The following is a 12,377-nucleotide window of genomic DNA, read 5'->3' as shown; positions in this document are numbered from 1 at the left end:
AAATGACATAAAGATCCCACATACCAAAATGAAAATCCTGTGTGCTGCAACTATGATCCAGTGCAGCCAAATAAATATATGTTTAATTAAAAAAAAAAAAAAAACCCACAGGAGCAGGGGTGAGTCCCTTCTATTGATCCATACCCCAGCCCTATGCCAGTAAAGGTTTGTGGAACTAATGAAGTGATGCTCAAAACCCAGCTGGGCAACAAGGTGCCTGCAGGTTGTGCCTGAGCATTGGCATTCGTTCAGTCTTGCTGGAGTTTGGATGTGATACAGAGATCGTGCACCTGCTTCCATTCCTCTCCGTCCTCATCCTGAAACCAAGGCACCCTGAGGTGACTGCAGGCCCCCTGGAGGAGAGGTTGCAGGCTGCAGGGGTTGGGCACGTCCAGAGCACTTGTGCACGTGGGTCCTCCCTATGCCAGCCTCAGAGGGGCAGTTCCAGGATGCAGTGGGATTTGGGCATGGTTAGTGCAGTGCCCAGGTGAGACGAGAAGTGATGGGTCACATGGAGAACACAGAAGGGGCCCCTGCACCTAGATACATGTTCACACGTCCCATTCACATGTCCAACCAGAAAGACTGCTACTGGCTGCAAGCAACAGACAAGCCAGTAACTGTGGTTTAGGAGGCTGGTTTGTCTTCTCATACCATGAGCTCCAGAGGTACACAGCTGGGGACGCTGATTAGCGGCTGCACAGTGTCTGGTCAGGGCCAGCGATGACACAGCATTGTCCTCACCATCTCCGAGGATGATGCTGAACAAGACCCTGGGCTCCAGCAGATGCCCTGAGCTTTCTCTGACAAGGATCCTCGGTTACACACGCTTCTCGGGCCAATCACTGGATTGTGAGTGGCTAAGACTGGCTACTACTCTCCTGGGACTAGGAGAGGTTGCACCTGAGAGGTCAAGGGGTCTCAGCCCACCAACAAGAGGGTGGAATCCCTCAGTAGAAAGGGGATGGCTGTTTGGTCTACCATGAAGACAGGACACCCACTTCAGGGTCCTGAGCACGGTCCTCTTCTCACTCAACCATGAGGGAGCGGGGGGGCCTGACATCAGTACACACACAGGTGACCCATGTGGGCTACACGCCACTGTGCAGATGCGTGCAGTGGGCAGTCAGGGGGCGCTTTCTTCAGAGAAGGTGCCAGACAGTGTCAAAGATGGGCATCTTGGCCAGCTGCCAGGGCTAAGGGATGAGGGCATGGGTGAGACATGGCCGGGCACCCAAGGAGTCTGGGTTCTGAGCACAATGGGAAGCCTGCAGTTGTAAGCAGATGGAGCCAAACCAGCACGTCTCTTAAGAGATTACCCTGGTGGAGAATGGCTCCTGTGAGGGCAGAGGTGAGGCCGGGAGATTGGAAACGTGTGTGCAGGTGGGAACACGGAGCTGTGGAGGAGACACTGGGGGCCGAGGGCAAGTCTCCGGAGCTGCCGCTGCGCCTTCCGAGTGCGGACCCCCAGCCCACGTCACCACGCCGGCTGACCGCTCCACCATGTGGGATGTGCAGCTCCTCACCCAACTTCAGACAGCCTTCTAAGAGCCAGGCAGGTCTGGTTCCTGTGCTTCTCTGCCAGGGAAAACCTGGCTCTTGTGGGTGCTGTGTTCTCAGGGTCTGCTCTCCGCCACTCTCTCGCCCCCTCCCCACCCTCTCCTGGCACACGAAGCCCCTAGTGCTGCTCCCGTGAATGCTGTGCCCACACTTGCCACCACGCTTGTCTACACTGACACAAGCAATCATCAGGGGGAGGAAGGTGGCTTTCTCTCGGGCTGGGTGACTTCAGGCAAGTCTCCCCATGCCTCAGGTTCCTCATTTGTGACAGGGAGAGAAACACCCAGCTCAGGGCTATCACAAGGATCACATGAATTATCATACAAGTGTCAGCTGGTGTTATTAGCGTTCTCAGGTACAAACCACCTCCACACTCCCACAGCACAGCCAGGAACCATCAGTGCCCCAGCTGGCCTCCGTCTGCGCCCTCAGGGCTGGAACTCGGGGCAGTGGCAGCAGGACGGCCGGGGGGTGCAGCTGGGCTGACAGCAGACCTGCAGGGCGGGGTCCTCGCCCCGGGCCATCTGGCTGGGCCCAAAGGTCATGGCAGCATCAAACTGGGCCTTGAGCAGCTGAAGTTGCTTCAGTGCCTGCAGCGCCTCTGGGGCGACCTCATCCACACCCCCCAGAAGGTTGTAGTTCTCACCAGGGTCCTCAGAGAGGTCAAAGAGCAGCGGGGGCTCATGGGCAGTCAGAGGACTAGAGGCGTGGCAGGCAGGGTCCGCGGTGGTGTCGCTGTGGACAGAGCCTGGGGAGGGGCACACACCTGTGCACCGGGCAGGGGGGCTGGGCTCGGGGGCTGGGAGGGGTGGGCGGGGCCGGGGCAGAGGAGGTTACCCTGGGTAAAGAAGTGTGCCTTGTACTTCCCGCTCCGCACAGCATAGACCCCTCGGACCTCATCCGGGTAGGCCGAGTAGAAGAAGAGGGTGTGCCGGGGGCTCTGGGGGCAGAGTCAGGGGGTCTGCACGTGCCCAGCACTGTCTGCTCCGTGCTGGGCCCTGGGCGTGCACTGGCTCCCTGCCCACCCAGAAGCCCCCGGCCGGCATCACTAGGATGCAGTTCGACAGAGGGTTCACCTGGCCCCAGGGACTTCAGGGGCTGCCCACACTCACTCCTGGGGAGGGTGAGTGGTTGGTGGGGGTGGGGGGAAGGGAGGTCAGGATGGGGGTCAGGGAGCTGTGGCTATGTGCTCACGGGCCCTACCTTGCCGGTGCCCAACAGCAGAGGGCTGAGGTCAACGCCATCCAAGGTGATATTGGGTAGCGGGGCCCCCGCCAGGGCGGCCAGGGTAGGCAGCAGGTCCAGGGAGCTGGCCAGCTCATGGGTCACACCTGGGAGTAGAGGGCTGTACAGTCACTCCATTTGTGATTAGGGCCGGGAAGATGAGACCAAGAGTCCAGGAGCAGAAGGCCTGAAAACTGACCGGGAGCGATGTGACCTGGCCAGAAGGCCAAGGCAGGCTCTCGGACGCCCCCTTCGAAAGTGGTTCCCTTTCCGCATCGCAGGAGGCCAGAGCAGCCACCGTGGGACATCCGCATCGTCTCAGGTCTGGGACACACAGGGAGGACGTCAGCAATGAGAAGCCCAGGGTTTCCAGCTTGCCTCGGGGACCCCAGCCCCAGACTGATAAGTCACACATTTTGCCCAGAAATGGCCAGCATGTGCCTGCCCACTCCCTGTCCTCCCAAGACCAGCACCTCCATGGACTCACAGCCGCCAGCCTCCCACATGCGCGTGGGTGCCACCATATGTGGCCAACAACTCCCGAGACCCCCTTAGCCCACTAGGTTCTTGGCCAGCGTCAACATGGGAAGACCCAGGGCCCTGTGGGGGTCGACCAGCACCCCTCTGCCTCTGCCGAGTACCCGTTGTCCGCAGTGAAGAAGACCAGCGTCTCTCCGAGCAGCCCCAGGTCCCCCACAGCTGTCATCAGGGCCCCCACAGCCGCATCCAGCTCCATCAGGGAGTCCCCAAATGGCCCTCGGCCTGAGTGCCCTGGAAAGCTCTGCCCACTGAACTGGGGGTAGTGGGTGTGCTGGGGATGGAGACTGGAGTTAGCACCAGGTAGGGTTCATGGGGAGCCCAGGCGGAGGGGCCACAGTCACTCACATGGGAGGCGTAGTACAGGAAGAATGGGCGGCCTTGGCGTTGGGCATCAGTCATGAGGTCACGGGCAAAAGCCACGTAGCGGGCCTCGAGTCCAGGCAGCCAAGGGGGCTGTGCCTCCACCGACAGGTTGGCCAACAGTGGGACAGGGACCAGGCCCTGGTCACAGGTGCCATCGCAGGGGGTGGCCGGCGGGAAACAGGTCAGGTTCTGGCAAGGGCCCTGAGGGAGCAGCTCCTTTAGTGGTCTAGACTGTGGGGTGGGGCTCTGGGGTCAAGGGGAAGGATCCTGGTGGTTCCTACCTGGTCATGGGAGTACGGGATGCCCAGGAATCGATGGAAGCCGTGGTGGGGGGGCAGAAAGGCCCCCTCAGGCCCCACCCCAAGGTGCCACTTGCCAGCTATCCCTGTGAGGTAGCCTTGGGCAGCCAGGACCTCAGCCAAGGTCACCTCCTCCAGGGGCAGGCCCCCTCGGGAGCTGGGCTCCAGAACTCCAGGGTACAAGCCCATCCGAACTGGGAGTCGGCCGGTCAGGAGGGCAGCCCTACAGGGCAAGTCAGAGTCCGTGCGACAGAGCAAAACCGAGATGCATACAAGAAGGGGAGAGAGGAGAAAAAACAGAGAGATATGAATTTCTCCATAGAGACAGAAACCCTGCTCCTCCCTCTGCACTCCAGAGTGAATCTGGGAAGAACCAAATGGTCAGGGGTGAGGGCTGCCGGTTTCCTTCCTCACCGGGAGGGTGTGCACAGAGACACAGGCACATAGAAGTCGGTGAACCGAAGACCCCCTGCGGCCAACTGGTCCAGATTGGGGGTGGTGGAACTGGGGTGCCCATAGGAACCCAGGTCCCCGTAGCCTAGGTCATCAGCAAAGATCAGCAGGATGTTAGGTGGGCTGGCAGCAGCCAGGCCTGCGGCCAAGGCCAGAGTGAGGGTCCACAGAGCCTCCATGGCTCACCGCACAGACAGGCCTGTAACAGAGACCCTTGGGAGAGAAGGCAAACTGGCTCCCGCAAGCTCTAACCCCGAGACCCCAGATCCGAGCACTACCCACCCCCAGACCCGAACATTAACCTCCCCGAAGAAACCAGGCTCAGGCACCACCCTCCGCTGAAACCCCAGACCCAAATACTCCCTCGACGGAGACAACTCCTTTCCAGCTGACTCGGCACCCGGAGACCCTCGACCCCAACAAAACAGGCTCCCCAGGAGCCTGTAGCCTGGGATCTAACTCCCTGGAGACCCTCAAGGGCCAGGACACCTTCAGACTCTCAGGCGGAGATCTGACCCTCTTCTGCTAAAGGTCCCGCCTAGGCTCGTGGTCAGGGGGCAGAAATCTCAGCACACTGACCCGCGGGGGCCCAAGAAGCGGAACAAAAGCAGTTCAGGACCGAGGAGGAGGCAAGTGCGGGACACCGGGCAGCCGGGCCCTCCTAGGGCGCTTCCGCCTCGGCCCGGCCCGGCCCCGCCCCGCCCCCTGACCCGTGACTCCCGCGCGGCCCGCCCCGGGGCGGGGCACGGCGCTGGGAGGGGCGGGCCGCGCGGAAGGGGCGGAGCACGAGGTTGAGAGGGCGGGCCGCGCGGAAGGGGAGGGGCACGGCGCTGGGGGGGCGGGGCCTGTTCCGACCTGGAGCGACGCGGGGTCTCGGCTGGGCGGCAGGTGGCGGCTGCGCCCGAGTTTGCGCCCCGAGGCCTTTGGCGCTAGAGGCGGGCGCGCGCGTGAGGTGCGCGCAGGACGGATCCTAGTGCTGGGGCTCGGCGCGCTAGTGTTCCTTAAAGGCCCTGAGCCTGGAGAGTGTCGAATGAGCAAATCGAAACGGAAACCGTGGAGTCCGCGGGCTGCTGGCTTTTCCTTCAACGCTATGTTTGGTGTTTTCTTAAGACAGATCAAAAATTCTTTCCAACTTTTCCCCCTCCATTCGTGTGTGTGTGGTGGGGGTGTGGTGGGCCGTGTGTTTGTGTGTGTGGTGTGTGTTTGTGGTGTGTGTGTGTGTGTGCGGGGTGTGTGTGGGGTGTGTGTGTTTGTGGTGTGTGTGGTGTTGTTTGTGATGTGTGTGCGCGGGGTGTGTGTGTGGTGTGTTTGTGGTGTGTGTGTGGTGTGTTTGTGGTGTGTGTGTGTGCGCGGGGTGTGTGTGTGTGCGGGGTGTGTGTGTGGTGTGTTTGTGGTGTGTGTATGTGCGCGGGGTGTGTGTGCGGGGTGTGTGTGTGTGGGGGTGTGGTGTGTGTGTGCGGGGTATGTGTGTGGTGTGTTTGTGGTGTGTGTGTGTGCGCAGGGTGTGTGTGTGTGCGGGGTGTGTGTGTGTGGTGTGTTTGTGGTGTGTTTGTGGTGTGTGTGTGCGGTGTGGTGTGTGTGTGTGGGGGGTGTGTGTGGGGTGTGTGTGTGGTGGAGGTGTAGTGTGTGTTGTGTGTGTGTTGGGGGGGTGTGGTGGGGCATCTGGAGGGTGGTATCTTCTCTGCATCCGGGTCACACCAATGGGAAGGGCTCATCCAAAGAGATGACGGCGGTGGCTCCATCACTGGACAGCCTTGTACGAATGACTTCACGGTTTTGGTCCCCAGATTGTTTATCTGTTTCAAAGTAAGAGAGCGCCCCAGGAGGCGGTTAGGTGGGTATCTTACTCAGTGCAACTAAACACCCCAAGATCAGTGCCTCCCTGAGAGTGCCTCCCCACAGCAGCTCCCCTAGGACATCTCTTCCTTGGAACCCTCCCCAGGGCAGCTCTCTGGCCTCAGGCTCCCCAACAGGGTCGGACCTCAGGACCAGCAGGATGTGGGCTGCTGTTGCGGAGGGCTTCTCATATTTCCTGCCCCTGGAGCCAGTGGGAGCGTGGACAGAGTCCTTGAAAGGCCTCTGGTCACTGGGGTGCGGCCAAGACAGAGCTCCCACTGAAGCCCAGCTGTGGATCTGGCATTTTCCTGGTGAAAGATGAAAGCTACGACTAGAGGCAGTAGGAAGGAGCAGAATTTGAAGGGCAGGGACTCCCTGAGACGGGGCTGGGCCCCAGGCTGCTGCCGGCCTCATCGGGAATGGAAGGGGCTCCTGTGAACCAGCCCCGTGGTGTCACACTCCAGTACCGCTTCTGTGCCTGTGCGTGGGAGCAGTATGGGGTGGGTGGCCAGGACAGAAAGTTTTTCCATGGCCCAGAAATCTTTGAACCTGTAATTGGAACTATCACAGCTGGTTGGCGCTGTGAATTGGAGTTTAAAAGGAATCAGCCAAAGGCCCTTTCTTCCCTTTCAGCTGCAAGCTGGGAACTACCCTTATTCTCCAGGAGAGCCGGCCTGAGGCTGTAATGTTATGCAAATGGCCGACACTTTCCCCTGCAGACTCTGGAGGTTGCTCAGGTGTGTGCCCACGGCAGGCAGCCCTGACCTCTGGGTGGGGAGAGGGTGCGTGTGCCTCCATCTATGTTTGTTCAAAGCTGAGCTCTGCGGGCATCAGAGTCTTTCCGCGATTGTGAGCCTTTCTTGGCATTGCTGTGGGAGCCGGCAGGAGGGTCAACTTGGGACAGAGCCCCGGTGGGAGGCAGCCTGCCAGGGTGCGGGAAGTGGCTCTGGACACTGCTAATTTGGAACTAACACCCACAGTTAGGAGAGGGGCCTTGTGAGCGGTGCCGGTCTGGTCTTTCTACACCTCGAACAAGGGAGGGGCCTCCATTTCCTGGGCCTGCCTGGGGCTGGTGGGTGGGTGAACTGCATGCAGTACGTGGCCCATTTGAAGGTATTCTGTGGTGGTTCCTGGGAACAGCTGATGTCAGGGATCCAGGACACTAAGGGCCCTGTGTGCAGGCCTCCATTTCCCCCCTTGGGTCTGCTCCCTCCTCTTTGGCCTCAACAACCATCATTCCTAACCCCAGGATATCGGAGGCAAAAGATCCTAAATCAGTCAGATCTAACAGGGAGCACAGGTTCTGGATTCAGATCCAGGGGCTTGGATGGTGCTGACTGTGCTCTGGCTTTTAAAACCAGGGTTCACAACAGCCCAAGTGAATGAAGCTAAGCTGCTGGAAACCTCTTTGGTTTAATAGAGAAAAAGGCACCCAAAGACAGAGAGAGATAGAAGTGTATTGTGCTTGACCTGGTCAGTTGCCCCCCAACTGTCCTTGGTGAGGGTCTGGAGGATGCCCTCTTTGAGACAGCGAGCTGTACTCTGGAGTAGAGAGGGGAGTAGCGACACACTTAAGACTCTGGGGAGCTGGCTACTGTAGGGCAGCAGAGGCCTCAGGGCCAGGCGGAATGGCATGGCCTCAGAGATTTTTGGATCCCTGGCCATAGAGTCATCCTCCAGCACAACAACAGAGGTAGCACTAGTGGCAGTGGGGGTGGTGCTGGAAAGACCCTAGGCTTTGGGATCGTGGCCCAGACTTGACTCACAATGCAGCTCCTCTTCCAATTCCTGGACATGAGTCACTCACGGACCTGGAGCTGCCAGAGGGAAAGACCTGGCGGAAACACCCAAGGCTGTACTAACTCTTCTTCCTGGCCTCCCTTGAGGGAGGTATGGCCTTCAGCCAGGATGGCCATGCTCTAGGGGAAGGGACAGTCAGGGTTCTCAGGGGTTGTTGGCCACTAACTCTGAGAGAGTTACCAGACATACCACTTCCCAGACATTTTCATGCCCCCATAGTCCACTGATCAGAGAAGGCTTTGGAGGTCACACAAGACAAGTGTATGGGGCTACAGTCCATCTCACCGTGGATACAGTGATTATGTGAATTTATTTTGTATTAATTTCCCTGGTTCTTAAGCATATCATTCTAATAGATGTATTGAGCAGCAGGCCAATGCAACACTACCTGCTGACCTAGACAAGGACTCAAGGTAGTAAGCCCAAAGCGAGGCTCCTAGGGTTCCCCTCCTAGAACAGTTGAGGAAACACTAGCTACCTTAACAGATAAACCCCCAAATCTCAGTGACTTAACACAACAGATATTTACTCCTTGCTCACAGAAAATCCAGTTTGCAATATAAGCGGAAATAGGGGTGGGTGAGTCTCTGCTCCATGTAGGCATGTAGGGAACCATAGAAGAGGAAGTAGGGGCTTCCCTGGTAGCTAAGGAAGTGCTGCCATTTTTGACTCATGGATTTAAGGTCATCCTGGATGCAGAAGACTGAATAGAGAGCAGGCAGGATAAGAAGGAGGTATTTACTGATTAGGCCTAGGAGTGGCCGCGATTCCAGAACTCTTGACTTGGCCCTCAGTTCAGTTCAGTTCAGTCGCTTAGTCATGTCTGGCTCTTTGCGACCCCATGAATCACAGCACATCAGGCCTCCCTGTCCATCACCAACTCCCAGAGTTTACTCAAACTCATGTCCATCAAGTTGGTGATGCCATCCAGCCATCTCATCCCCTGTCGTTGCCTTCTCCTCCTGCCCCCAATCCCTCCCAGCATCAGAGTCTTTTCCAATGAGTCAACTCTTTGCATCAGGTGGCCAAAGTACTGGAGTTTCAGCTTCAGCATCAGTCCTTCCAATGAACACCCAGGACTTATCTCCTTTAGGATGGACTGGTTGGATCTCCTTGCAGTCCAAGGGACTCTCAAGAGTCTTCTCCAACACCACAGTTCAAAAGCATCAATTCTTCGGTGCCCAGCTTTCTTCACAGTCCAACTCTCACATCCATACATGACCACTGGAAAAACCATAGCCTCGACTAGACGGACCTTTGTTGGCAAAGTAATGTCTCTGCTTTTTAATATGCTATCTAGGTTGATCATAACTTTCCTTCCAAGGAGTAAGCGTCTTTTAATTTCATGGCTGCAATCACCATCTGCAGTGATTTTGGAGCCCCCAAAAGATAAAGTCTGACACTGCCATGCCCTACCTAGATGCAAAAGGGGTTGGGAAATACAGGCTCAGAAGCGTGGTGTGTTGGAGTCAGCAGGTGGGATATCAGCTTTCGGACATCTCAGTTTGCTGAATGTGGGAACAAGTAAATCCCTGGGGACTAGTTCTGTGGCACTGCTGAGGGAGAGTGTATCTCTAGGAGCTCAGGCTGGATGCTTCTTTCAGTACTTCCGATGACTCTGCAGGCACTAACTCCATGTATCAAATCCCTTTCAGCTCAAAGCAGTTATACATGGGTCCATAATCTATACCTAAACCCTGACTTTTACAGTTAGTGAGATGAGAGGTTGAGGAACTGGGAGGTCACAGTGTGAGGGATCCCTTGGAGAGACATGGATGATGTCAGAACTCGGGGTGAGCAGACAGCCTGTCACCAAGGTTCTTGGTGAGTGAGAAGACGTGGTTAGCCAAGGAGGACTGTTTGACCACTGCTATGTTCCTAGTGCCTCACCCTCATACTTTGGTGTGTATGTTTGTGAGTAATAAACATTTCAAATGCAGGATGTCCTTTTTTTCATTTATTCATTCATTAATATCCATCCAACCATCATTAAGCATTTCTATGTGCTGACTGCTGTGACTGAATACAAAAAACAGATTTCCAACAACACAATCTGAAACGCCTGTTGTAAAACACTTGGAAATGCTGCTCTTGTTGTTCAGTCACTAAGTCGTGTCCGACTGTTTGCGACCCCATGGACTGCAGCACGCCAGGCTTCCCTGTCCTTTGCTGTCTCCCAGAGTTTGCGCAAACTCATGTCCATTGAGTCGGTGATGCCATCCAACCATCTCATCCTCTGACTCCTCCTTCTCCTCCTGCCCTCAATCTTTCCCGGCATCAGGGTCTTCTCCAGTGAGTCAGCTCTACGCATTAGGTGGCCGAAATATTGGAGCTTCAACTTCAGCATCAGTCCTTCCAATGAGTACTCAGGGTTGATTTCCTTTAGGATTAACTGGTTTGATATCCTTGCTGTCCAAGGGACTCTCTTCTCCAGCACCACAGTTCGAAAACATCTATTCTTTGGTTCTCAGCCTTCTTTATGGTCCAACTCTTACACCTGCACACTGGAAAAACCATAGCTCTGACTCTATGGACCTTTGTCAGCAAAGTGATGTCTCTACTTTTTGTTTTTTTTTAGGCTTCCCCCAGTGGTTCAGACAGTAAAGAATCTGACTGCAATGCAGGAGACCCAGGTTTGATCCATGGGTGGGGAAGATCCCCTGGAGAAGGGAATGGTAACCCACTCGAGTATTCTTGCTTGAAGAATTTCATGGACAGAGAAGCCTGGCGGGCTCCAGTTCATGGTGTTGCAAAGAGTTGGACACGACTGAGTGATTAATACTTTCACTTTCACTGCTTTTTAATACTCTGTCTAGGTTTGTCATAGCTTTTGACCCAAGGAGCAAGCATCTTTAACTTCATGGCTGCAGTCACCATCTGACATGATTTTGGAGCCCAACAAAAATAAAATCTGTCATTGTTTCCATTTTTTCCCCATCTATTTGTCATGAAGTGATGGAAAGGGATGCCATGATCTTAGTTTTCTGAATGTTGAATATCAAGCCAGCTTTTTCACTCTTCTCTTTCACCGTCATCAAGAGGCTCTTTAGTTCCTCTTTGCTTTCTGCCGTTAGGGTGGTATCATTTGCACATCTGAGGTTGTTGATATTTCTCCCAGCAATCTTGATTCCAGCTTGTGGCTCATCCAGCCGGGTATTCCGAATGATGTACTCTGCATAGAAGTTAAATAAGCAGGGTGACCACATACAGCCTTGACGGTCTCCTTTCCCAGTTTGGAACCAGTATGTTGTTCCATGTCCAGTTCTAACTGTTGCTTCTTGACCTGCACACAGGTTTCTCAGGAGGCAGGTGAGGTGGTCTGGTGTTCCCAGCTCTTCAAGAATTTTCCAGGGTGTCTCGATCTACACACTCAAAGGCTTCAGCACAGTCAATGAAGCAGAAGTAGATGTTTTTCTGGAACTCTCTTGCTTTTTGTATGATCCAATGGATGTTGGCAATTTGATTTCTGGTTCCTCTGCCTTGTCTAAATCCAGTGTGTACATTGGAAATTCTTGATTCACATCAAGAACTTGAAGGATTCAAGTTTGAACCTTGAAGGATTTTGAGTATTTCCTTGATAGCATGTGAAATTGCAATAAGGAGTTCATGATTTGAGCCACAGTCAGCTCCAGGTCTTGTTTATGCTGACCATATAGAGCTTCTCCATTTTTGGCTGCAAAAAATATAAACAATCTGATTTCAGTATTGACCATCTGATGATGTCCATGTGTACAGTCCTCTCTTTTGTTGGCAGACCAGCATGCTATGACCAGTGCATTCTCTTGGCAAAACTGTCAGCCTTTGCCCTGCTTTGTTTTGTACTGAAAGGCCAAACTTGCCTGTTATTCCAGGTATCTCTTTTTTTTTCTTTTAAAAATTATCTTTTATTCAAGTATAGTTAATTCACAATGCTTTAGGTATACAGCATATTGATTCAGTTATAATACATACATACGTACACATATATATATGTATGCATATATTGCTGTTATGTAGTCATTCAGTCATGTCCAGCTCTTTGTGACCCCGTGGACTGAAGCCCGCCAGGCTCCTCTGTCCATGGGATTTCCCAGGCAAGAATATGGGAGTGGGTTGCCACGCCCTCCTCCATCCAGATATCTCTTGACTTCCTACTTTTGCATTCCCATCCCCCGTGATGAAAAGGACTTCTTTTTTTGGTGTTAGTTCTAGAAGGTCTTGGGGGTCTCCGTAGAACTAGCTCTATGGTTATATTAGAATGTGTTCACTAGGTACCAGGTACATGGTGAGCATGTCACACCCACGCGCTCTCCTAACCTTCAC

At 54.8% G+C, this 12,377-nt stretch overlaps 1 protein-coding gene across 2 annotated transcripts; it reads right to left on the bottom strand.

Annotated features, from left to right (window-relative positions):
• Positions 1 to 1,875: 1,875 nt before the first annotated feature.
• On the bottom strand, positions 1,876 to 5,161 carry ARSA (arylsulfatase A). 2 transcript variants are annotated; one of them, XM_043882107.1, is made up of 9 exons: positions 5,019 to 5,161; positions 4,401 to 4,638; positions 3,969 to 4,209; positions 3,670 to 3,888; positions 3,426 to 3,595; positions 2,984 to 3,108; positions 2,764 to 2,891; positions 2,398 to 2,500; positions 1,876 to 2,308 (listed from the first exon to the last, which is right to left on the bottom strand). In XM_043882107.1, the coding sequence occupies exons 2-9, from the start codon at positions 4,616 to 4,618 to the stop codon at positions 1,989 to 1,991; spliced, it is 1,524 nt and encodes a 507-aa protein (XP_043738042.1). In that variant the 5' UTR covers positions 4,619 to 4,638; positions 5,019 to 5,161; the 3' UTR covers positions 1,876 to 1,988. The 2 variants fall into 2 exon arrangements, with proteins under 2 accessions (XP_043738042.1, XP_043738043.1); XM_043882108.1 differs by having other exon boundaries at positions 4,401 to 4,652; positions 5,019 to 5,094.
• Between the last annotated feature and the right edge of the window lie 7,216 nt (positions 5,162 to 12,377).

The sequence above is a fragment of the Cervus elaphus genome, chromosome 22, assembly GCF_910594005.1.
Source record: "Cervus elaphus chromosome 22, mCerEla1.1, whole genome shotgun sequence".
Classification (NCBI taxonomy): Eukaryota; Metazoa; Chordata; class Mammalia; order Artiodactyla; family Cervidae; genus Cervus; species Cervus elaphus.
Note: the sequence above shows the minus strand (reverse complement) of the source record. Positions and strands in the feature narration are given on the sequence as shown.